The sequence below is a fragment of the Mustela nivalis genome, assembly GCF_964662115.1.
Source record: "Mustela nivalis genome assembly, chromosome: 3".
Taxonomy (NCBI): domain Eukaryota; kingdom Metazoa; phylum Chordata; class Mammalia; order Carnivora; family Mustelidae; genus Mustela; species Mustela nivalis.
In genome coordinates this window covers 45242694-45268096 of record NC_139022.1, presented here as the reverse complement: position 1 = coordinate 45268096, position 25403 = coordinate 45242694, and the positions used below count along the sequence as shown (strand labels likewise).

Genomic DNA, 25403 nt, shown 5'->3' with positions numbered 1-25403 from the left:
CAGCTGTGATGTGGGTTCCAGGGGAGTTTCACGATGAGGAAGCCTGAGTCCGTTTGCCAAGCGACTCTTGGATGCCCACGCCCCTGTGTTTGATGCTTTATAGAAACCATACCTTACCCGGCATCCGTATTGTCCCTGTTTTATAGATGAGAAAACTGAGGGGCAGAGAGGCTTCATTAAGGGTGAAGCCCCAGCTGCAGAGTGTGCCGGGGGCCAGGTGGGTCTGTCTCCCGAGACCATCTTCTCGGGTGCTTGGGATGCTGTGTAGGATTACCAAACACTCTCTCATTCTGTCTTCCTCCCAGTCTTCAGAGTAAAATTGGCTGCAGGCTGAGCTTGATTGGAGTTAATTCCTTCGGCTTTCCTTATTACATTCTGAACCCGAGCCACCATGGTGTGGCCTCACTATGGGAGTGTGGGAGCTCCCTCCCACGCTGCCCGCAGGGCTCGGCTGCCTCCCGGTGAGAACAGGGAGATTTACCAACGTCACGGTCCTCATTCACCCCATTGCCTTTAATTTTGAGGGTGCTGACTCTGGTTCCTCTGAGAGGCACTCCCTTGTTTCCTTTTTAGATTGGCAGAGTTGCTGACTTTCAGGTGACACATAAAATGTGTGCCTCTGCGTGTCCTAGACATGCAGAGCCATGCTGGGGATGGACACACACACACACACACACACACACACACACACACAGAGTTCCCCGGTCTTCAGCTGCTGTTGTAAATTGCTATTTTAAATTTCAGCAAGTAGAATAATAGCAGAGTGATCATCTCCAGTAAATGCTGTTGGTGTTTGTAAAGAATGGCTTGTTCAGAGGATTTATGATTTATGGGGGACCCAGCTGGTGGCCAGCAGAGCCGTAGGAATGTGTGCTCTCCTGGGCCGGGGAGAGCTGGAGATGAAAAGGGCCCAGAGCTGGCACGAAAGCAAATAAGCGCTCTGACTTTCAAAAAAGCATCATAATTTCTATGAAGCCAGGCTCTTGGGTCCCAGTGAGATGCACGCATCAGTAGCAGCTTTTTGATGTGAGCATAATTGTCAATTGGTTCCCACTGTCTCCCTGTATCTCAAGGACCCGGGGAGGGTAAGAAATGACTGGAAAACGCAGTCCTATAATCTGTCCTGGGATTATCCGTATTTTGACGAACAGTTCACTAGCACTGAAACCTGAAACTCTGCTCATCACCCACCTCGATGTTTGCGAGCAAGGAGAGGAGGAAGATCCCTCCCTCTTTGTTTTTTTCCTGAGTCTGCTCCCCTTCCCCAAAGTATAGGCGTTAGTTCATGCGTAGGTTTTATGTCCCCTGGCATCTTGCAATTTCATTCATCCCAGTGATGGGTGAGCAGCCCTGCCTGTTGCTCCCTCCCCTGCACTTCCCTTGGGTTGGCAGGAAGGGGAAGCCAGAAACAGACTTCTCTCTGCACCTGGAGCTGGGGGAGTTGCAGGTATCTCGGAAGCGGCTTTCCAAATTCATAGCATCTCACACCCTTCTTCCCGCCTTTGGCCTCAGAATGCTCTCTTCTAGGGGCCTTGGCCTGGAGCCAGGGGTTTTTGCGCCTGTTGTTCTCTTTACCTGTTTTTGAAGTTGGACTGATGACATCGTAGAGATCCTGGCTGAGGGGTTGTAAGCAGAGAAGATGCCGTGGGTAATACTGAGTGCGGGAAACCGAAGGCCTGCCTTCTCTCAGCTGCTCATCTTCCATGGCAGGCGGGTCCGAACGTGGGGTTGTGCTGAGGCTGTGTCCCTTCCGTTCTGGGGGTGGGGATCCTGGTTATGTGCTATGGGCCTGGGCCCCTTATATGCCGCTGCCTCCTAAAATAACTCATGGATGTGTGTTAGGAACATGCTGGGAGGTCCCAGAGTAAGAACCGAATCGTGATTGTGGCTCAGAGTAAGCCTGCTTCAGTAAGTACTTACTAGATACCTTTCCCCAACTTGTGAGTGCTTTTATATTAAGGAAGGAAAAAAGTGATCTCCTAATGAGCTAATAATTAAAGCTTGGGAGACCTGAGGGGGGAAGATGTCTGTTCTCCTATAGCTGGCACTGAACCCTGGTCTCCCCATGAAGATAGGGAGGAGAGGGAATGAGAAACCCTTCTATTCTAGTTGGTACCTTCAAAAAAGAGAGGGTTTGGGACACCCGGGTGGCTCAGTGGGTTAAAGCCTCTGCCTTCAGCTCAGGTCATGATCCCAGGGTCTGGGATCGAGCCCCACATGGGGCTCTCTGCTCCGTGGGGAGCCTGCTTCCTTCTGTCTCTCTGCCTGCCCCTCTGCCTACTTGTGATCTCTGTCAAATAAATTTAAAAAAAAAAATCTTTATTACAAAAGAGAGGGTTTGAGGAACTAGAAATCATTCATCGATACTCAACCACTTACAGAGCTATGAATGCAGAAGAGCAGGAAAAAATTCAGGCTTGGAACTTTGCACCAGAAATCAGTGTGGTTTGTTAGCATATGTCTGTGTCAGCCAGCCTCAAGGCATTACTTACTGGACAGTTTGATCAAAGACCAGAAATGAAACCTCTTTATATGAGTGTGTACCTACATGCATAGACTCTGTATGTGCACAGGGTCACTCTGTGCATTGAAATTCTTCCAAATGTCTCAGAAGACTTTGTATTGTGGTCCCCCTCCCTTTCTCCCCTCTCTATGCTCCCCACCTTCATCTTTTATCTTTTCCTTCAGCATATCAGTTCATTTTCCTGTGTGATGGCTGAGCCTTGATAGAGCACAGGATGGAGAGCCTCCCCTTGGGGAGGCATGCAGCCTCCCTGCCTGTCACTTGCTGCCCTGTCGGAGCAAGCTTGGGGGTTGGTTCCCCCTGCTCTGCATTCCCTGAAACTTGTCCTCTTGTCTATCCCCAGGTTGGGGGGCCTCCTGACCCCTAAGCGGTATTGTGGTATGGGTGGTTACATTATCTCTTTGTTTCACGAGTAGCCTTGAGCCATCAAGGATAATGTTTCTTGGGCGCCTGGGTGGCTCAGTGGGTTAAGCCGCTGCCTTCAGCTCAGGTCATGATCTCAGGGTCCTGGGATCGAGCCCCGCATCGGACTTTCTGCTCAGCAGGGAGCCTGCTTCCTCCCCTCTCTCTGCCTGCCTCTCTGCCTTCTTGTGATCTCTCTCTCTGTCAAATAAATAAATAAAATCTTTAAAAAAAAAAAAAGATAATGTTTCTTTAGTGTGCATATGTCTGCCTTACTTAAAATCAAGTGGTTTTTGTTCTCGTCATGTTTAAAGTTGCTTTGTCAAGATCTCCCCATGATTTTTTTTTCCCCGTTATGCTCTTTGTTCCCTGAAATATCCGTAATGACACACTTAGGATGTCTTATAATGATGAAACTTACTGTAACTTATGTACTGATTTTTTTTTTTAAAGGAAAGCATCTCTTTCTGAAATTAACATTAAGTTCTAGTGATCTGTTTGGATCTGATTTTTGAAAGTTGTGTCTTAGGCTATCGAAGTTTTCACGAACGCTTCCACTAGGGTAACGCTTGGTCAGTGAAAATCCTGTCACCAGCCAGAGACGCCAAGCAGGCTCCCATACAGATGTCCGGTTCAGCAGCTGAGTGTTCCCGGAGGTGCCTTACAAAAGCCTGATTTCTGCTCCCTCTTCTTCCCCACAAGACTTTTTAACAGGCCATTGTGTTTTCTAGAAGTGGGAAAGGGTAATGTTACTAGGGAAGCGAAGAGAAGAAAAGCAGCAAGAGCCTCTTTTAGCTGACCAGTCAACTGCGTATTGGCCACCTGTCTTCATGGGAAAGAAATAGATGGCAGTGAATAAGCGAGAGTCTAGTTTTCCAAGAAGCTCAATGATTTTCCCAAATCAATACAGCTCATCAGGCCTCAGAACAAAGGCTGCGGGGGAGGTGACAGTGATGGAAGTAGCTGTGTGTTCTTTTGTGTATTAAACCGTAAGGCCCATGGGGAAACAAGGTTTCTTTAGCTATGGTTCCCCCCCCCCCCCTTAGAGCTTATTCAAGGTAGTTGGGGGTGGGGAGAAAGCCTTTCAGTTTTTGTTTTTGTTTTTTTTTTTTTAAATAAGATTTCCATAGATGGTATCCCAGTGATCAAATGTACTTTTGAAAGAGATAAGCTCAGTCCAGGAAGAATACCGTCTTTTAAAATGGAGATTAGAACATCATTCTGCCATTGCCTTTTGCTCTCTGGTGTTGGCTTAGTCCATTTGCTTGGATTTCTTGTGGATTTTTTTTTTTCCCTTGAGATTGATGGGTAGGGTTTGGAGGAACCAAAAAGCAGTATCTCGATGTTCAGATGAACTTCTGGCCAATCAAGAATCATTAACGATCCTCCCATAAATGAACCTTGTTCCCGATGCCCTGAAAATAACAGCGAACCCTAAAAGAAATGCTGAATTGTCGTCTCAGAGCTTATAATTAACGTAGATCGAGCGGTGCCAACATCGTCCAGCCGCCAACAGGGAACATCTATCCAAACCAGCAATTTTTAGCCCGTCAGTCCTTTAATCTTTAAGCTCACTGTGCTTTCATAAAGTAGTACATTAACACCAGAGCAGAGCGTGTCTGGGGTTTATGAGTGGGGTGGTGGCACACTAGGGCATAAAGTGTTTCATTACACTCCCCTTTGTTAGTGCTGCCCTATCTCCCAAGCTCCATTGCCGTACGCTATTTGTTCAGATAAAGCCCAATGTTCAGGGTGACTAATCGCAGCACTGTGTTCCAGATGGTTTGATTACAGGATGTGGTTAAAGTGACTCTTCAAACATTCAGCTCAGCAGTAGAGCTCTTTAAAAAAAAAAAAAAATACTGCATTTTCTGGTCATGTGATGACACGTTTCTTATCCTCGTGCTCCAGAGATACTTGGCATAGGGAAATAGGCAAGTCCCTCTGCATTCTGACTGTGGGGGATTTCATTGGCAGCCTTCGTTGTCAGTGAAACATTTGCCCCAAAGAGTTAGAAACCCAACTTTGTCCTTTAAAGAAAGATCTCTCCAAAGGTTAGATGCTATAAAGCCAGGAAAATCGAATAAGTGTACTATGCAAAGCTCAACCTTTTTAAGCAAGTCCTAGCCTTGGTTACAGCAAAACCACAACAGTAAGGTGTGGGAGGGGAGGGAGTTGGAGTAGGAAGGAGTGATGATAAATCATACCTTGTACAATGGTCATATTGTATAAAAATGTAGAGTAATAGGATACTCTAAATGTATGAACTTCATCCTGGGTACATGAAACCAGCATATTGTGGCCTTTTATTGTCACAAATGATTCCACTAGAAAAAATATATAAAAGGAAAGAAATGTGTAAACTTCAAAAAAAAGGGGGGGGGTTGTGGCACAACAGGGTTACATTTTGGTGTTATTAGAGTGAGGTTTCTGTTTTCTGCTTGAGTGCACGCCAAGTCCATCCAGATGTGGTAGTCTGAATAGGAGTCCAAAAAAGAAAGGGGGAAAAAAAAAAAGACCGATGTGATTCCAAATTCAGCATTTGCAACGCTTGGCAGAGACTTCTGTCCCAGAGACGAGGCACTTTAAAGACTCTGGAACACTCTTTAAACTGTAATACAAACAGAGTTAGATCCGCTGGGAAATCAGGCAATTGCCCAGTTCTTGAGGAAATATCTTCACAAATAGAAGAAGCAGTAATTCATACACCATATTTATCACATCTTTGGAGTACAGTCTCTCCACAGAGAATTTCTGTCATCTCTGCGCTCTGGGAGATTATGCTTATTGAAAAAGAATGGTGAGAAGAAGGCTTCAGATCTAGATTCCCTTCTGTCACCGTGTCAGAGTTCCCAGGGGTCGAGTGCGCTGGCTCTGTGTGCGCGCCGGGCCCTGTGATCGCCGGTGGGGCAGGTGTAGGCGCTGCTCCTCTGTTTTCTGGTTGAGGGAGAGGCATCCTCTGTCTCTAAGGACTAGCAGCATGGGAGGGACAGGGTATTAAGTTAAGACAGTCTCCGCAGTGTTCAAACATGGGAGGAATTGATCTGCTGCTTCCCTGATGGAGTGAGTTTGGGATTCCTTTGTTGGGTTTCCCTGGTCATTCAGGGGTCCCAGATGAAGGAGACCCTGCCATCCGCCAGTGGCCTTCAAGGTCACTGCTGTCTCCATTGCCAGCCAGCCAGAAAGAGGAAGAAGTGAAAAGGACATGCACCAGGGATAGTGTGGGCCAGGCCTGTAAGTGGCGCACGTCCAGTCTCTCACTTGGCTGTCACAGACCTGAGTGAGCCACACACCTGCGCATTGACCTGGGCGGGAGGCTAAGAAGGGTCTAGCTGGGGACTCAGAGGTAAGCCTGGATTCTGGGGAGCATCCGTTGGTCAGAGGGCTGTGAAGGGAAGTGCTGTGGGGGCCTCGGGAGGGGGCGGCTGTGTTTCCGTGGCGTGCACTGTCAGCATGGGAGTGGAGAACATTCAGAGAAGAGGGAACATTGGACTTTGTCCCTCTTTGGTGCTAATTCATTAGGAGCTTTCCTTGGAGATTTGGACTAGAACGTCTTAGAGGGATTAAAACTGTGATATAAATGGTGCTTGCAGAAGAAACTCCGTTAGGCTGGAGGGGGGGAAAAGGAAGTGAGCTGGAGGTGAGAATGTTGCAGTGGTTGTTGCCCTTGCCTGGATGAACGGCTGTCCACGGGACAGTGGGTAGACTTTCCCTGCTGGTTATCAGAATGTCCCTCTGGGAGCAAGGGAGTCAAAGACAGATTTAAACTGAGAACCAGGAACGACTTTTTAACAAGATGGCTGGAGAATAATGGGGCAGTCCTGGGTGCTTGGTGAGCCCTTGTCACTGATGAAGAGGAGGAAGAAGGGACACGTACACACTGGTACTGAGGGCCTTTTGCCCATTGGCTTCATATCCTAGCTCTTGTATAGGTCTGGCCCATTGTCGACCTCTCAGCCTCTAGTACCTTGTGACCTTGAGATTTCTACTTATGTTATCACCTTTCCTTGTGACAAATTCCGTTTCCCAAAATAAGTCCCTGTTTGGCTGCCTCAGCTTAGGCACCCTTTGTTGCAACCATCCAAGGAGGCCAGAGTTAGGATCACTGTTTTAGGAGCCTAGTAGCCTAAGACAACCCTCTGAGCAGGGACTGTAGGCAGGGTAAGTCCTAGGAACATCTTATCCAGGGTCTAGTTTAATGTGATGGGTTAAGGGAACTGTTCTCTAGGTATAGGTCACCCCTAAGCTCTCCTTCCCTTTCTGGGTGACAGGGTGTGCCTGTGTTGGTTTTATGGTAAGTTTGTAAGCTCTTGCAGAACAGAGTTTGGATGGAGGTCTGGCTAGACCGTGGCTGATTCCATAGCACCAAATAAGTACCTAATGTATACCCTGGAGATGTCTGCGGGCTTGATCATCTCTCTGGGAGCACTTCACTGCTAAGTATTGACAAGAGCACATTAGAGTTCGAACCCTGTGACTGGAATTCTTAGGAGACGTCAGGGCTCTTTGGACTTGCAGAGGTCACAGGCTTAGGTTATAGAGGGCGGAGCACGTTCTTCTAAGTGTCCTGTAGATAGTACATACTTTATGGGGCCATAGCTTGGATTCTGTATCAGTATCCAAGACAAAGCATTAAAAAAATATGAAAACCCTGTGCGGTGAGCACACTCAAACTATCCATTGCTGTCTTTAGCTGTATTCATACTTCATTGGCCGTGAGCTTCAGATCTTTCTCAGATATAAAACATTGAGGGGCAGGCATTATTAGAACTTGGACAAAGACCATTGTCCTGGGTAGGAGAGGAGGACAGTAAACCTCAAAGGATACTGGAGAATGTGAAGATGAAAGAGGCTGGTTGTAGTGTGTCCCCAGCACCTGGGTCACAGGCAAGGCATTTGGAAGAGTAAATGTGCATTAAAAGAAATATCAGCTCTGTTTGGCATACATGTATATTTATTTCCAGTGTATGTAAGATAAATGAGAAATACAGCTGTGCCCAGATTTATGAAATTCGAAGTAGAACTTGAAAAAGACTAATTTTCATTTTCGTTATTTCGAAAGAAGAGTCCCACTTTACATGCCCACGGGTTACCAAGTACGCAAGCTGTTGGAGACTTCAGCAAGAAACCGACAAACCATTTGCACATCTGAGAGCTGAAACACCACCTTCCCACTTGGCCCCTCACAATGGAGGTGGGGGGGGTGTTGTCTACACGCAGACTTTCTTACAAAGCAACAGGACACTTTGTAGTTTATACGAGAAGCATTCCTTAAGCCTTCTTTCCAGTTTGGCCATATCAACATGGTGCGTGTGTACCCTCGCACGTGAATGCTAGGCAGAGAGACCTCCTCTGTGGCAGAAAGAAAAACAGACACAGGCACACGTATTTCATTAGCCCCGATTGATGGAGACTCTTCAAAATCTCCCCGAGAGCAGAGCATTTGTTTTTGAGCGTTTCAGATACCGAGGGCTTCCAGGAAAATCAGGCTGGCGCATGGAGGCCCTATTGAAGCGGAGAATGGGCTTGACCGGGATTCCCCACCCCCAGGGCCGGCCGGTAATAAGGACGGTCCTAGCAGCTTCCCCACGAGGTGTGCCGGTGTGGCTTCTAGAAACAGCCTCCGGCCGTGGGAATGGTTTCACGCTGTGCAAGCCGCAGTGTGGGCTCAGCCTCAGCGGCAGCTGGCCACGATAGCCCCTCGGCTGCCGCTTCGGGGTCCCCACGGTGCCCCCCGGGTCCCGGCTGGGGAACCGCCGACCGGGTCCCGGGGGCCGCGGGCGCGCGTACTCGCTCCGCGCTCCGAGCGCCACCGCCGCGGCCCCTGCCCTCCGCCCAGCGCCTTTATCCCCGGCCGCCGCCTCGCGGCTCCGGGGCGGCCGCCCTCGGCCCAGCCAATCAGACGCGCGCGTTCCCAGCAGGCGCCGGCCAATCCGCGGCCCGCGTTTGCTGGAAACGCGAAACCCTTAGGGGAAAAGCAGTAACAAAAGCCTTTCACTGCAGACAAATGTTAAGTGTCTGTGCAGACTTTTCCTGTTTTTAATTTTATTACTGCAAGAATGGAGGGTTTGTTGTTTCTTTCATGTTTCCTTTCAAGCAATTTTAATTATACATTTGTGCTACATCAGGGACTCTGGAACGCAGTGATTCAGCCTAGTGCGTCTAAAGCTAAAATGCGGTAACCTTCTGGCAATACAGATATATTCCTGCACTGTAAATATAGCTGACATGCTAAAGAATTTTAAGCAGCTGCAAAGGTCTTTGACACCACACACAGGGCCCCAGAGAGCACATGATGAGAAAACCAGCTCCGTCTTCCCCTTCGCCTCCCCTCCCACCGCCCTCCCTTTTCCTGGAGGGATGTGCTCATAAAGAATCCTTTCCTCCAATTGTTCTGTCTTGTGCAAATTTTGACCAAATGCCTAATTACCATTGATTCTCATCTCAGTATGAATTTTTATATTCAGTGGTTAAAAAAAAAAAAAATTTCCCCAGGGAATTAGAATGGAATCAACCGTGATTTGAGGAAATGCTTGCTTTGCTTCATTCCTGTCCCCCTCCCACCTCCCCCCATCGCTACAGTGAGTAAATTCAGCTGTCACCTAATAGCAACAGAGACCATATGGGAAAGCATTTTTTAAATCTCTTTCGGAGACTTTTGAAAGAAATCCTTCCTTCCCCACTACTGAGTTCCAACCATTCAAATATTTTTACCTGCTGTGAAAATGTTCCCAAGGAAATTAGTCTTACCTTGTGAGTTGTCCCGTACTGTAAAGGAGTGCAATACAGGCTTTCTATACAATTCAAAATGGCAGTGAGCGAGGGAGCAAACCAACTAGAAGCAGACCTTGAGGACTGTCCCTTGGTGCTTCCAAGATAGAATGGATTGTAGGTACAGAAAACACAACAAAGCCTCACTTAAGCGTTTCATTTATTTACCCTAGTATTTTAGGTATGTCTCAAGATTAGGCCCTTTTATTGTACGTTTTTAACGAGTGATTAAAAAAAATATATACGGCGCTTGTCCTCTAGAGAAATAAAGAGGATGTTCTATTTTGTTTTCCTGTGACATTTGGTATACTAAGTGCACTTAAGTTTAGTAATTCACAGATGCAGTGCTAAATTAAATTGTCTGCCTGCAAAGCAGTTGGGAAAAGCAGAATGGCTTGCAGGAAACAAGTGTGTTGGTTTTGAGATTTTTCTTCTAATCCTCTGTGGCAAATGCTTTCTAAAGTTGATTCTAAAGATAACCCCAAGAGCAAACCTATTGTGCACATTTATTTTCTTAAGAGGGCTATTTTCGGAGTCCTTAATATGAAACAAGACCGAACAGTGAAACAGATACCATACCCTGGCTGATGCTTGTCTCACAGAGCCAGAGAGGGGAGGAGTAGGAAAGAGAGAAATCATAGCAGATTGTCTGCTCTCTGGACTCTGTGGCCCCCCCTACTCTCCCCCTCAACACCTATTTTTGTGCACCCCTATAATCTTTTTCTAAATACAAAATCACCACGATTCTATACTGTTGAATTGGAAATAAAGCCGATGCCTTTCAGTCACCTTCTGGTTTAAGCACTGGTAACTGGTGCTTAGTTTTTGTTGGCCGCTTGCCAAACGAAAGCAATTATGTGTAATAATAGAAAAATTAAGAGGTGAGTGTTGGTGTTTTACAGCAGGACATGGCAAAAACCATTTCCTTCTGTCAGCAGTATCTTGATTACACTCTCACACACGGTATTACCCTTTTGTACTGCATGGGCATGATCACACACACACGCACACACACACACACACACAAATATACGCACGCACGTACACACAAACATGCACACACACACACAGTTTCCTGTGGGTTTCCACTTGAGGTCACTGAAACCAGAAAGAGGAAGAATGCAAACCACAGCTTTTGAAAGCGGATGAGAATAGAACTTTGCTGGTAAAATCATCTCATCACCACCATCATCATCATCATCTGGAAATAGAGGAATCCATGCTAACCGTGGTCCTCCTTCATTGCCCGTTCCTGCAGGTGTTCTAGTGGTCAATGTCACGTGGAGGAACAAAACTTACGTAGGGACCCTGCTGGACTGCACCAAGCACGACTGGGCCCCTCCCAGGTATGCACGGGGCCTTTTATTTCAGGCTCTGTTTTCTCTCCTCCTTCCTCTTCCCCTCACCTTCCCCCACCCTCTCTTTGCAAAGAAACCCGAGAGATAGATTAATAATGCATACAAGTCTGCCCGTAATTGAAACCAGGCAAAAGAGAAGGGAGCAGTTCAGGATTGCACACGGTGAAATGCAGATGCGGGATTTCTTTTCAGTCACGGAGAACTCTCCTCCCTGCCCCCCTGCTCCCTCTCTCCTTTGTTTCCTTCTCTACTTAAAATGGGAATTGGAACTGGATTTGAAGCTAGATATCCCAGTCGTTTTTCTTTGGTGTTCTAAAGAACATACATCCTCCCTAGCTGGTTCTTTTGCAGGGAGTGAAATTCTCAGCGGAAGGCTAGGGTGTGTTTTCCTTCTCTGGGCCCAGCCCTCGGGCTGGGGGGCTGTTGGCTGCTCTTGCCTGCATTGTGTGCCTCGTGTTTTCACCTGGCTCTTCTGGGAGTGCTCATTTTGACCTCTGTTGCTTGCTTCCCTAGGTTCTGTGAGTCCCCGACCAGCGACCTGGAGATGAGAGGCGGCCGGGGCCGAGGGAAGAGAGCCAGGTCTGCCGCAGCGGCTCCGGGCTCAGAGGCCAGCTTCACGGAGTCCAGAGGGTTGCAGAACAAGAACAGAGGGGGGGCCAATGGGAAGGGGAGACGAGGCAGCCTCAATGCCAGCGGGCGAAGGACACCCCCAAATTGCGCCGCGGAGGACATCAAAGCCAGCCCCTCCTCCACCAACAAAAGGAAAAACAAGCCCCCAATGGAGCTGGACCTGAACTCCAGCTCTGAGGACAACAAGCCCGGGAAGCGTGTCCGCACGAATTCCAGAAGCACTCCAACCACTCCTCAAGGGAAACCAGAGACTACTTTTTTGGACCAAGGCTGCTCGTCTCCGGTGTTAATCGACTGCCCCCACCCTAACTGCAACAAAAAGTACAAGCACATTAATGGCCTGAGGTACCACCAGGCTCACGCACACTTAGACCCGGAGAACAAGCTGGAGTTCGAGCCCGACAGCGAGGACAAGATCTCGGACTGCGAGGAGGCCTTGAGTCACGTGGCGCTCGAGTGCAGTGAGCCCAGCGCGAGCCTCTCGGCTTACGAGCAGGTGAAGGCGCCCGCCTCACCGGGCTCCGGGCACCCCCCTGGCACCCCCAAGGGAAAGAGAGAGCTGATGAGCAACGGTCCGGGTTCTGTCATTGGCTCTAAAGCGGGCAAGAACTCTGGCAAAAAGAAGGGCCTTCACAGTGAGCTGAACAACCTCCCGGTGATCTCCAACATGACGGCCGCCCTGGACAGTTGCTCGGCGGCAGATGGCAGCTTGGCCGCGGAGATGCCCAAACTGGAAGCGGAAGGCTTGATCGATAAGAAGACTGCGGGAGACAAGGAAAAGGGCAAGAAAGCCAACAACTGCAAAATGGACAAAAATCTCTCCAAACTTAAAACCGCCCGGCCCATCGCCCCTGCCCCTGCGCCCGCGCCCGCGCCCCCACAGCTCATCGCCATACCCACTGCAGCCTTTACGAGCACCACCACGGGGACCATCCCCGGACTGCCCTCCCTCACCACGACTGTCGTGCAGGCCACACCAAAGAGTCCTCCGTTGAAACCCATTCAGCCAAAGCCCACGATTATGGGGGAGCCCATCACCGTGAACCCAGCTCTCGTGTCCCTCAAAGACAAAAAGAAGAAGGAGAAGCGGAAGCTTAAGGACAAAGAAGGGAAGGAGTCGGGGAGCCCCAAGCTGGATGCCAAGCTGGGCAAACTCGAGGACGCCAAAGGGGCGGGGAAAGATTTATCTGGGCATTTTTTAAAGGACCACCTCAGCAAGAGTGAAGGGCTGGCCAACGGACTGTCGGAGTCTCAGGAGAGCCGGATGGCCAGCATCAAAGCGGAGGCGGATAAGGTTTACACTTTCACGGACAACGCCCCCAGCCCGTCCATAGGCAGTGCCTCAAGGATGGAATGCAGCACTTTGGTGAACGGCCAGGCTCCCATGGCCCCACTGCACGTGCTCACCCAAAACGGCACAGAGACGTCGGCGGCCAAGACCAGCAGCCCTGCCTATTCGGACATTTCTGATGCTGCGGACGACGGTGGTTCCGACAGCCGGTCGGAGGGCATGCGGTCCAAGGCCAGTTCCCCATCAGACATCATTTCCAGTAAGGAGGGTGTTGTCAAAGGGCATCCTTCGGCTACAGCACAATCATCTCAGATGAAAGAGTCCCATTCTCCCTACTACCATGGCTATGACCCTTACTATTCTCCAAGTTACATGCACCCCGGGCAGGTTGGAGCCCCAGCCGTTGGGAACGGCGGGAGCGCGCAGGCCATGAAGATCAAGAAGGAGTCCGAGGAGGACGCAGAAAAGAAAGACAAGGCAGAGCAGCTTGATGCCAAGAAGATGGACCATACCTCAGCACCCTTACAGCCCCAGCACCAGTCGGTGATCACACAGAGACACCCAGCCCTAGCGCAGTCCCTTTACTATGGCCAGTATGCCTATGGGCTCTATATGGACCAGAAGTCCCTGATGGCCACCAGCCCTGCCTACAGGCAGCAGTACGAGAAGTACTATGAGGACCAGAGGCTGGCAGAGCAGAAAATGGCCCAAGCTGGCCGAGGAGATTGCGACAGGAAAAATGAGCTCCCCTTGAAAGAGCTGGGCAAGGAGGACAGTAAACAGAAAATCCTGCCGTCTGCCACAATCTCAAAAGCTCCCTCTACCCCGGAGCCTAACAAAACCCATTCTAAACTAGGGCCGCCAGTGCCTAATAAAACTGAGGAGACAGGTAAATCACAGCTTCTCCCCGGTCACCAGCAGCACCTTCAGGCCGACAGCTTCAAAGCTAAGCAGATGGAAAACCACCAGCTTATTAAGGAGGCTGTAGAAATGAAATCTGTCATGGACTCTATGAAGCAGACAGGTGTAGACCCAACCTCGAGATTTAAACAAGTAAGATTGTGGAGCGTGGCCCCCACAGGGAGAGAGCGAGTCTGAGACTTGGACGTGTCTGGGCTTGATCTGGTTAGACGTCTTCAAAGGAAATAAGCCAAGGGTTCATTAGGGTTGGTCCCTCTCCTCCTGAAAAATACTTGAAAAGGTTCCCTCGGGAGTTACTGCCTACCTTGCAAGCGTTGCGTTGCCCACAATTGCCTTGTGTTGTGTAGTGAAAGGAACTTCAGACCAGCGCTCTGCAGACTGGTGTTCCCTGCCGTTCACTCACTGTACAAGGTCCCCTGATTTCTTACTGAGTCCAGAGTGAGGGAGTACTACCACATGGCCGCTGAGATCCTGAGTCTGGTCTCTACAGTGTTCTCAGTGTTCTCTGTCATATTTCCAAATTTCTCCTGGCACCTTCAAGGAATATTAAGGCTGGGCCCCTTCAATCCACATTTCCCACTCGTCTCTTTCATAACACTTGGGGCCCAGATGTCTTTCACATGGTGTCCGAGATGCCTGTCCCAAAGCGGGGCTCAGGGCTCAATGTCCATAGCCTGTGAGATGAAGGGATGGGGAGTATCTGGGTGTGTGGGCCTCCCGCAGTTCTCCTGGGAACCCCTAGTCAGCCAGTCTGAGGTTCCACAGGTAGGCACCTGAAAACCAGCCACCACGAAATCACACACATGCCGACACTTTCTGTCATGGCATGTGCATCCTCACTGTGGACCTCTGAGAGTTAACTCTGGGGTTTCCCAGTGTCCTGTCCCCCTCTCCACTCCCACACTTCTTGTCCCTGGGGAATCAGACCAACAGAACCCTGTCTTCATGCTCACTCACTCTAGAAGTTGAGACTGAGGCCCAAGGCCGATTGTTCTTTGGGGACCTAAATTCCCAGTGGGTTTTTGTCCTGAATGGGATGGAAGTCACAGAGGCCTTTTGCAGTCCTCCCTTCCCCACTTCTGGAGGCCTGAACCAGGTTCTGGCTTCACAAGGCTACATTAGAGCCATACGGTTTTGAAGGGGTTTAGAGGTGCCTTTGTTTTCTAATAGAAAAACTGTAATGCATACTATTAATTTGAAGTTTTGTGTTTTGAGTAAGATATCTGCACAGGAGATGGGAGCCTGTATACTAAGCCTCAGCTGCTATAGGTGAAGAAAATATGTTAGGAAACCAAGAGTTTCCCCCACTAAATGATGTTAATTGATAAGAAGATGATTTAAATTTACTACGAACTAGCCCGAGTTGGGAGTTTTTTTAAAATTCTTTTTGCCTGCATGAGATAGTAAAGGGAAAATGAGTTTTCAATTAAATGATGTCTGAGCGTGCTGTTTTAAATGTTGAAGGATCCCACAAAGGGCCCAGCTCTGGATTCCCGCAGACCTAAGTTTGTGGCCCAGCTCCACCCTGGGCAGCAGTGTGACCCCAGTGTTCCTGGAGCTTGAAAAGCTCTGAATTTGTCTTGTGTGAAAGAGATGAATAATGATGCCTATCTTAGACGTCATGACTTCGTCAGAGAGGGAGGCTTGAAGCTCCTTGTGCAGGGCAAGGGCAGACATGTGTTCACTTAGTATTAGAAGTAAGAATAATAATGCTATCATGGTGATTAATGGGTTTTGCTTCCAAAATTGAAATTAAATTTTTTTTCCCTCTTCTTTTTCTTTTCTTTTCTTTTTTTTTTTTCTTTTAAATCAGGATCCAGATTCAAGGACATGGCATCATTACGTATACCAGCCCAAATACCTGGATCAGCAAAAGTCAGAAGAGCTTGATAGGGACAAGAAATTGAAAGAGGATAGCCCCAGGAAGACCCCCACCAAGGATGGGGGTGTGCCCAGCCTTCCCGTATCACTAACGAGCATTAAAGAGGAGCCCAAAGAGGCCAAGCGTCCTGATTCTCAGTCCCTGGAGGAGAGCAAGCTGAAAAGCGACGATGGAAAAACGCCTGTGAACTGGAAGGACTCTCGGGGAACGCGAGTGGCGGTGTCCTCGCCCATAAGTCAGCATCAGTCGTACATACAGTACTTGCATGCTTATCCTTACCCACAGATGTATGACCCCAGCCACCCTGCATACCGGGCTGTCTCTCCCGTCCTAATGCACAGTTACCCTGGTACGTGTTGTGGGTTCTCACTCTCTTGGAGGGAACAGGCTACGTGCAAATTTTAGCGGTTTAAAAAACTCAGGATAAACGAGACGCTTCGCCAGTAACCTTTGTTTTGCTGACTTTTAGGCTGCGTCAAGTCCCCAAGGTGAAACTTAATATGAGGGTTTGGGGGGGGGCGGGGGTTGGTTTTTTTGGTTGGTTTGCTTGTTTGTTTTTAAGATCAAATATCAGGCGTCCTGAGCGCTCGTTTGCATTGACTCTGATGGTCTGCTCGAGCTGTTAGACTGACACATACTTTATTGCCTGTGGAAATATTCTAAGCACTTACTGTCATAATCATGATAGTTACTGTTCCTTTCACTTAAGCGGACACATAAATGTATGAAACGGCTATAAGCTCCATTCTGCTTATAACCTCCGTTCATCAGGATGAATTAACTGGGAGAAGAAAATCGGAGGGCTTTCGCATGGTTTAACGATGATGTAGCCCGTGCTTAATGTCAACCCCTATTTTAAGCTCTCTGACTCTTATCCCAAATTCATGTAACCCAGATGACGTTTTTTCCTTCCTTTTTTTTTTTTTTTTTTAAGATGGAGCCCGTAACTTGATGTGGCATTTGTTGTGTATCTGCAGGGGCCTATCTCTCTCCGGGATTTCATTATCCCGTTTATGGGAAGATGTCAGGGAGAGAAGAGGCAGAGAAAGTCAGTAGCAGCCCTAGCATCAACACGAAAACATCGACGGAATCGAAAGCCCTGGACTTGCTCCAGCAGCACGCCAACCAGTACCGCAGCAAGTCTCCCGCTGTAAGCCGTCTTTTGTTGTCACTTTAAAAGTACTGTGCTTTTGGGGGGGGGGGGGAAGAAGGGGACAAGCTAGGAAACGGTCTTGAAATATAAATGGCTTTCGAGCCCAGCCGTGATTTCAAGATGCTGTTTTATCTTCACACATAAAGCATGGAATGTTCAAACGTCAGCTGCTTTCGCACAGGCGGGAATAATGGCTAGAGTGAGCGTGTGTGGTGCTGGTGGGCTTTTCTGTGGCAGAATGCACTACTTCGACTACCAGGAGGGTGCCTGTGAGGGGAAGGTGGACGTTCGTAGGAGCCAACTTTGGGGGCAAAGTATTTGGGATGCCTGATTCGATGCTGGTGGCTGCATGTGCTGTGTTTTGGCTTGGACCCCTGGTCCTGTCCCTGTAACATCCCAAAGCCTTGAGAGTAGGTGTCTTTGTGAAAGATGGCTCCCCCCTTGCTACCCTCTCTCCACACCCCAAGAAAAAGGGCATCTGTTCGTTCTAGAGGCTGTCGTGAAGAGAGACAAAGTCCATGGCAGTTCTTGCCTAGAAAAGAGAAGTTGGGGATAAAATGTAGCATCTATGATGCGGATGTGTCCACCAGAGACTCTGGAAGTGAGAAAAGATGATTTCTGAGTCTCTTTCTGTGGGTCCTCCTTCTACTGCAAAGATTTTTTTTTTTTTTCCAGTGAGAACAAAGAACTTTAAGTGGGCTCAGTTCTGGCAAGTGGAAATGTGTAGGAGAGAGTCCTTCATCATGATTTGGGAGAACTGAGAGCTTCTCTCCGCGCCTTCAGAAATGGGTGGATTCTGGAATGCTTCCAGAGGCATAGGGCAACGATTGCCCGTGCTCAATACTGACATACAGTGTTGAGATGCATATTTTCAATGGACTAAACTAGAGATGGGCATGTTTAAAGCTTAAAGTTACGAGATAGATTCTCCCTACCCAGTGTAAACAAAATACAAGGATAATTAGAAAACTTGACGTAAATCTCCACAACTACTTTTTTCGCCCCTTGATCAAAGTACGAAAGTTGTTTCTGGGAAGAAATTGGGTAGATTGTAATCTTGAGGTTATGAGCAGGCATAAAAAAAAAATCCTCTTACTTCCAGCATTTAGGAAAACCTTGATCCCTTTGGTTTACTCTTAGGTGGGAGCATTTCTTTAAAAGTGTTGGCCTAATGCCCGCTGAAACTCATGCACACCCTTTGAAATTGTCTTCCCGTTGATCAGGAATGTTAAGTATGTCTGCATTTGTTTTTAATCATTGACAAATACTGCTCAAGGGACAGAGGTGGTTTTAGCACTCCTTTTCAGAATCTTAAGAGGAGCCCATCTCTCTTTTCTGTTGCAGCCCGTGGAAAAGGCGACCGCAGAGCGGGAGCGGGAGGCAGAGAGGGAGAGGGACCGCCACTCCCCCTTCGGCCAGCGGCACTTGCACACGCACCACCACACCCACGTTGGCATGGGTTACCCACTAATCCCCGGTCAATATGACCCTTTCCAAGGTCAGCAGCTCCGTCGTTAAGCGCGTGGGTCATTCTGCTCGGGAAAACTGTTGCCCAAAGTATCTGTCATATCACAAAGTAAATATATTGAGCTTTGGGTTCACATTAACTCCAGGGAGTAAGTAAGTTTCTTAATTCTTATTTCCTAGTGACACAGCAGAGGTGATTGGCCCCATCTTTTGTGTTCTGCTGAGATAGGAGATGGCTCCCACTTAATAATTGTTGCTGGTTGATGGTATCGGAGGCTTGCTGTTATCTGATGGACCGAGGGTGGCGGCCACGGTCTGGGGCACCTGAATATAACAATCAGAAGATCTGATAGCTCCTTGAAGGAAATTGCTGGGGAGAAAAGGAAGGGATGGCGAGAGGCTTTGGTGACATTGCAGTGATTTCTTCAGATCTTTCCCATAGCTTTCCTGCCTCACCGAAGTAATAGTAGCAACACAATCCAGTTTAACACTTTCTTTCTTTCTTTCTTTCTTTCTTTCTTTCTTTCTTTCTTTCTTTCTTTCTTTCTTTTTAAATTTTATTGATTTATTTTGACAGCGTTCACAAGTAGGTGGGGGTGGGGGGAAGCAGGCTCCCCACTGAGCAGAGAGCCCGATGTGGGACTCGATCCTAGGACCCTGAGATCATGACCTGAGCCGAAGGCAGAGGCTTAACCCACTGAGCCACCCAGGCACCCCCAGTTGACCACTTTCAGTCATCTCTAATGCAGGGACTGTTTGTAGCCATTTATGGCTGTGACTTTCAAGATGGAGAAACATTTTGAAGAAACCATAGCATCGACGAGAGAGAGCCTTTGATTTGCAGTGTTATTAGCTGAGCTTGTGCCGTTCGTCTCAGCTCTGTGACCTCCCGGGGGGCAGGGGTGCCAGGCCCCATTGCTGCCCACAGATCCACTGGCCAGGTTCTTGCTGTCTCAGCTCAGAGGGCCAAGATGAAATGTCGCAGCCTCCATGGCTTTCAACAGCAGGCAGAACTTCCCATAGTTCTGGAGGCGGGGGGTCTGAGATCAGGGTTCGAGCACGGTTGCTCGGTGGTGAGTGCTCTGTGTCTGGCTTGAAGCAAGCTGCCATCTTGCTGTGTACCTGTATGACCTCTTCTCTGTGACAGAGACCGCGCATGCTGAGAGCTCTGAGTTCTTGTCTGTAAGGACACGGATCTTGATGGATTACAGTGCCATCCTTACGACCTCATTTAACCTTAATTGTTTAGGCCCTATCCTAAGATAGTTACTCTGGGGGTGAGGGCGCCCACCTAGGAATTTGAGCGGGGGGGAGACACTTTTAGCCCCTAACACGTACCACATCACCCCTTCTTTGACTGTGTGAACACAAGAGAACATGTGATGTTATCTCCCGAAGTGGGAAGTGCTCTGCAGGCGCCAAGACTCGTTTCTGTTTGTTTATTCATCTCGTGTTGCTTGCTGTCAGCTAGTGGTGTTAAGAAAAAACAGAAAGGGGGCACCTGGGTGGCTCAGTGGGTTAAGCCTTTGCCTTCAGCCCAGGTCATGATCTCAGGGTCCTGTGATCGAGCCCCACATTGGGCTCTCTGCTCAGTAGGGGGCCTGCTCTGTCCTCTCTCTGCCTGCTTCTCTGCCTACTTGTGCTCTCCATCTGTCAAATAAGTAAATAAAATTTAAAAAAAAAGAAAGAAAGGACACAGAGGGAGAGTACTCTTCCCCAGGTTGGAACTTCTGTTTTCTTATTTTTCTGGGGTTTGTTTTTTTGTTTTTTGTTTTTGCTGTAGAATGAAAAATCGCTTCCCGCTAGGCAACTTTATGCCACCTGGGGCTATGCCGCTCTCGCCACCGCTGTCTCTCTTCTTGCGGAGTAGAAGTGCAGGCTGTTTCTAAGTTTGATTCGCTGATTCCGTGTGAATTCCTGACTAATTCCTGACGGGGTGCCTTATGTTCCTTCGCTGGGGAAATGTTCAAGTGTGGCCCAAGTTACTATGAAAGTATCGTGTTCGAAGCACTTAGCGTGTTGCTGCTGTTGTTCACCATGACTTTTGCTTCGTGTTGTGACCCACTGCCTATTAATTCTGCTGAGCGTCCCCCCGTTCAGGAATGCGCACAAACCATCTAGCTCCGTGCAGAGTCCGGGAGATGGAATGTCTTGGAATAGCTATTAAAAAACTGGACTCTTGGATAAATGGTAGACTTGGTTAGACCACGCGGCTTGGGCTCGTCCTTGCTGCGTGAAACGTGTCGTGTATGTTTAGGAAAGGTCCGATGGCTGTAGTATTTCACCTGTACCTGCTCTTACCTTTCCGAATGTCACAGAAAACCTGCATTTTTTCCCCATCAGGCTTGACCTCCGCTGCCCTCGTTGCCTCTCAGCAGGTGGCCGCCCAGGCATCTGCATCAGGAATGTTTCCTGCACAAAGAAGGTAAATCTCCTGTGCATTTCAAATCCACGTTCTAGTAGAGACAGCATAATGGGGGTGGGGGGGTGGATATAGTACAGGCTTTTTAGATCCAAAACTTGGCTCCTCGGTGTTTTATATTATTATAATGTGTTTTTACATCCCTGTTGCTTCCCCTGTGAGCTTACCTTCCAGGACACTCCTTTCTTTAGCTGTAACATGGGTTAGCAATCAACAGATGGATGTTTTTTTTTAACAGGTGAGAGTCTCTCACACAGCTTTGTTAGAATAATTGGCCATGACTCCCTTTGTTTTAGCCTGTGTAAAAAACAAAGTCATGAAGGGAGATACTTACTTTCATAATGTTAAAGGTCATGTTTGTTCTTCGGTACTTTGAATTACCCCTCCCATTGTTTGAGAAAGGAAAATAATTTCTTCTTCCCTGGTGTGTATCCTTACCCTCCTGTTCATTCCCTCTCTGTAGAAGGGAATCCTGCGAACAGAGTAGAATTGAGATAAATAAGTCTGTCAGTCATGGGGTTGTATTTTCAGTGTCACTTGTGGCAAGAACCTCGTGCTAAGGTCTTCTTTTCTCTTGCAGAGAATAACAAGATTGGAAACGTACGTTGTCATGTGACTGGATCACATGGGAGAGCGTTTTATACAAACATCAGTTCCATGGTGTTAATTTGAAATGCCTTTAATGGCAGGCAAAAACCAGTCATTTCATTTTTGTAAATTACAGATTTTATCACAGAGTAACAAATGTTGCTGTAATTAAACTTCTGTTTTATATATATATACGTATACATATATGTATATATACATATATATATATATATATATTCTTTACTTTTTTGTATCAGTAACCAGGCTCGCACACACAGGGTCTGCTGCCAAGTCGCAAACCACTCAGTAAAAAGAAATAAAAAAAGTGTATCTGTCATGTTGAAAAGTGTTGGCCGCAGAAGGCCGCTTACTTTCTTTTCCTTTCCACTTGTAAATAAAGGACGTTCCGTATCCGTGTGCCCGAACCTTGCATATCCTTCCTCGATACCCCGTGAGGCCCTCAGAAAGGCTGGCTGTGATGATGACGCTTGGGTACAATTTAGATGTCTATTCGGTGGCTCCCGTTAAAGACACATCAGTGTGAAATGCTCCTGTAGTCACTGTTTGTACTTGTGTGTTGTGGGGAAAAAAAAAAAAAAAGACTTATGGAAAGGCATGGGGTTGCCAGTACCACAAAAACTGTGTTGTATATAATGTAAAGATTAAAATGGGGAAATAATGAGCATCTGTGAATAATGAGATGTCATTTTTTTGATAATCTTGAATGGCAAATAACCCAATAGCCTGCGTACCAGAGACATCTGTGATTGTTCTATTACTTGAATAGTCTTGCAGTCCCTTTTTTTTTTTTTTAATGTTTACAATTATCCAGTTTTAGAAGAGAGAGACTTTAACGCCATTGCCTGGTTACTTGTTTTATGCTGTAATCTAGTTTATTTTATGTAAAATGTATATTGAATGCTTTCCTTTTTTATACCTGCCTTAAATAATTTGGCAATCAGAATTAAAAAGTTTTTTTTTTTTTTATAACGGCCTCTTGTCTGTCTCGTGTTATTTCTCGATGGCTGGGAGTGATTCTCGTTTCCAAAGAAAGGTTGCTTAATACTACGAACGTTCACTTTGAAAGAGAAAGTACACGCATACTGAGTTTTCTCGTGTGAGATGCCGGTGTAACACCCCAGTGGTGTATTTAATTCCGTGGACGTGTGCAAATTTACTCGGAGCATCGCATCAGTACAAATTGGCAGATCTGGGTTTCTCTGATAGGGAATGATGCTGTAAAGGTATCCGTCTCGGGACATGTGGGCAGTAGGAAAGTCAACCATTTATTTGACTTGTCATTGAGTTGTTTTGCTAGTGTATTATCCATCCCACATAGAGAATTAACTGCCTCTGTCTTTGCCTCCCTTCCATCCTCCCTCCCTTCCAACAAACACTTACTGAGCATCTGCTTTATCCTAGGCACTGTACAGGGACTGGGATATAGCCGTGAACATAGTAGATTAAAATTCCTATCTTCCTAGCAACTGCATTTTCTAGTAGGTGTGGTAAGCTCCTGTATCTGCTAATGGCAGTTGCCCTCCTCCGTGTTTGTCTACAAAGTTCTTGTTGTTGTCAGACATTGTCCTGGTATAATGTGGTTAGCTCTCCTCCTGGGGTGGGGGGGGGGCTTTGCCTTGCAAACCGATGAGATTTCTACACTCCAAGTGTTTCTTCTGCTTTCGGAAAAGCCTTGCAGGTTTGTCTGCGTTCCTGATAGATTTCTCTAGAAGGTTATTTTTCTTCATATTTTCGCTTCGATTGTCTTTTGAATTTCATCCATGTGAGTGTTTCTAAGGACCTTGGTGGTGGTGGTTTTTCCCCACGTGTGAACATTTCACATTTCTCACCATCGTCGTAAAGTTACCGCATGTTTTCAGTTCAATGTGTCCTTGCCGAGTCGATGTACCTTTGCTGAAGCCATTTCAGCAAGTATATTTTCTCTGTTCCAAATATGGTCTCAGGTGTGTCTGTTGATTGCCTCCCTGCTGCTGTAGTTTTAGAACGGACCAAACAATTCAGTTGTTCCAGACGCCGGAGCAGGGCTAAGGTGGTCTGCTCCCGTCTTCCGCTGAATCGCTGCGTTCCCGTGGCGGCAAGCCGGAGCTACGGATTCCGGGGTGATTTTCTGCTTTTAGCAAGAAGCATTTTGTTAAAATTCTGTGAAAGCCAGTCTCGCCTTTCCACTGCAGAATGACTGGGTGAGTCCTTATGCCACACCAGCCTTTTGATCACTACTAGTTAGGGGCCTGACTGGTTAGTCTGAACAGATGGACCCAGCTGTGCTTTGCTCTGCTGCTGTAATAAACAGGAGTGCCGGGAAATGTGGAAAAATATATGACCAGACCCACAGTGCGACTTGAATGGTCTCTCCCCGCCCCCCAGGCTTTTACGGGAACGTTATTCATGACTGGTTTACATTAATCACTAAATGAAGTTTTGTTTCTTCGCCTGAACTGTTAGAGTGTTGTCTTTGCTTATGACAACATGAAATTGCCAAAGGGCAGGGCTTGTTTATATTATGTGTGCGGGTTCTCTGGCTGAGTACATAGTCAGGACCGAATGGTAAATTAAAGATTCCCAAAAGACAAGCCTACTTGGCTCCATTATATTACTATGATGAATCTGCCATTAATACGGTTCTAATTGTTTTACTTTTATAGACATAAAATCAGTCCCCTTAGTGACTAATAATAGGGTTTATTGATTTTCCTAAACATTATTCATTCCAGGCCGGCTCCTATCAGCTTGTCCTGAACATATGCAAAGAGCCCGCAGTGCTGACACAGTGCAAATTAACTTCACGGAGAGATGGGAGCCAAGACTTGTTTACAGCTGTGGTCCCATCGAAGGCAGAATATTAAAAACAAGGTAATAGGCCCCATGTAGAACCGTGGGTTCCTGGACACGGAGCGCAGCTGGCTTCTTCTTGGGAACTTGCCACTGGTGTTCATCGCCGGCCGTGAACGTGAACGCTCACAGAGTTAAAAGCTGGCCTTATCTGTTCCCACTGGCGCTGACCCTGATTTACTGGGGCTTCAGCCCGAGGGTCTGAGAGCCCCCAGAATGAATAGTTCTGATTGATACGGGATAAAACAGCAGTTTAAGTGATAATTACTGGTCATTTCATTCCCTCCCTGACTCTGAAAAAGAGACGAGACAGGCAAAGCCATTTATTATTGTTTTTGTCACCAAACTCAGTCATCCATTCCTTGCTTCCTGCAGAAGCATGAGTCACGAGTGTTGTTTACTTGGAGGAGCGGAGCCCACGATGGGCAGGGCCTCTGGTGCAGAATCTGGGCTTTTTTCTTAACAAAAGCACTCTTTAATGCGGGGCTTTCCAGCCTCGACACCTGATACTTGTAAAACCCAGTTATGGTTCCCGTTGCCGGGCGGAGGACACTGAGGCCCAGAGCTGAAGTGACTTGAGGTCACATGGCTATCAGTCCCAGGACAAGCTTTATGACCCCCACGCTCTTCTGCTTCAGAGAAGGGATCCCAAACTCAGGAAGTAACCAGACCGAGCCCATTTTCTTTGCTAAAGTCTGTTCCTTTCAGAGGGGCAAATGAGAGAACCCCAGCCCGCGTCTCTAGTCTTCTGTGAGACAAAACCCTGGTACAGGTTTTCCTGGAGCTGGGTAGCCACCCAGGCCTGGGATCCTGAGAGCCTGGAGCTCATTGCCAGAAGTTTTCCTTTTTTCTGGTGGTCAAGGTGGTCCTTGCCGCCTTTAGTCATCTGCCACATGCAGCTGGGAACTAGAAACCCAGAACATGAGTTAGGTTTGGTGGGAAGGATGCTCGTGTGTCAGAGGCTGGTGGGGAAAACTGGATTCTGGTAAGTTAAAAACAAAGTGAAGCAAGCTCTGGGCACCTGGCTGGCTCAGCGGGTGGGGCGTGTAGCCCTTGATCTCAGGGGTTAGGAGTTCAAGCCTCACATTACTACTGAGGGGGAAAAATAAAGAAGACTGTCAAAGGAAGACGTTCAAACCACAAC

The 25403-nt window shown here is 47.7% G+C and overlaps 1 protein-coding gene across 5 annotated transcripts in view; it reads left to right on the top strand.

Annotated features, from left to right (window-relative positions):
• ZNF608 (zinc finger protein 608) overlaps positions 1 to 22395 on the top strand; it is a gene marked incomplete at its 3' end in the record, with an annotated part of 113224 nt that extends 90829 nt beyond the window's left edge. For 3 of the 5 annotated variants that reach the window (XM_082724896.1, XM_082724898.1, XM_082724895.1), the window contains 7 exons: positions 10956 to 11043; positions 11569 to 14029; positions 15711 to 16128; positions 16757 to 16929; positions 18277 to 18430; positions 20743 to 20824; positions 21402 to 22395. In XM_082724896.1, the coding sequence (XP_082581022.1) occupies positions 10956 to 11043; positions 11569 to 14029; positions 15711 to 16128; positions 16757 to 16929; positions 18277 to 18430; positions 20743 to 20824; positions 21402 to 21408 (3383 nt within the window). Of the gene's footprint in view, positions 1 to 10955; positions 11044 to 11568; positions 14030 to 15710; positions 16129 to 16756; positions 16930 to 18276; positions 18431 to 20742; positions 20829 to 21401 lie in introns of those variants that run through there. The other 2 variants (XM_082724899.1, XM_082724897.1) reach the window with 1 other exon arrangement.
• Positions 22396 to 25403: the final 3008 nt, after the last annotated feature.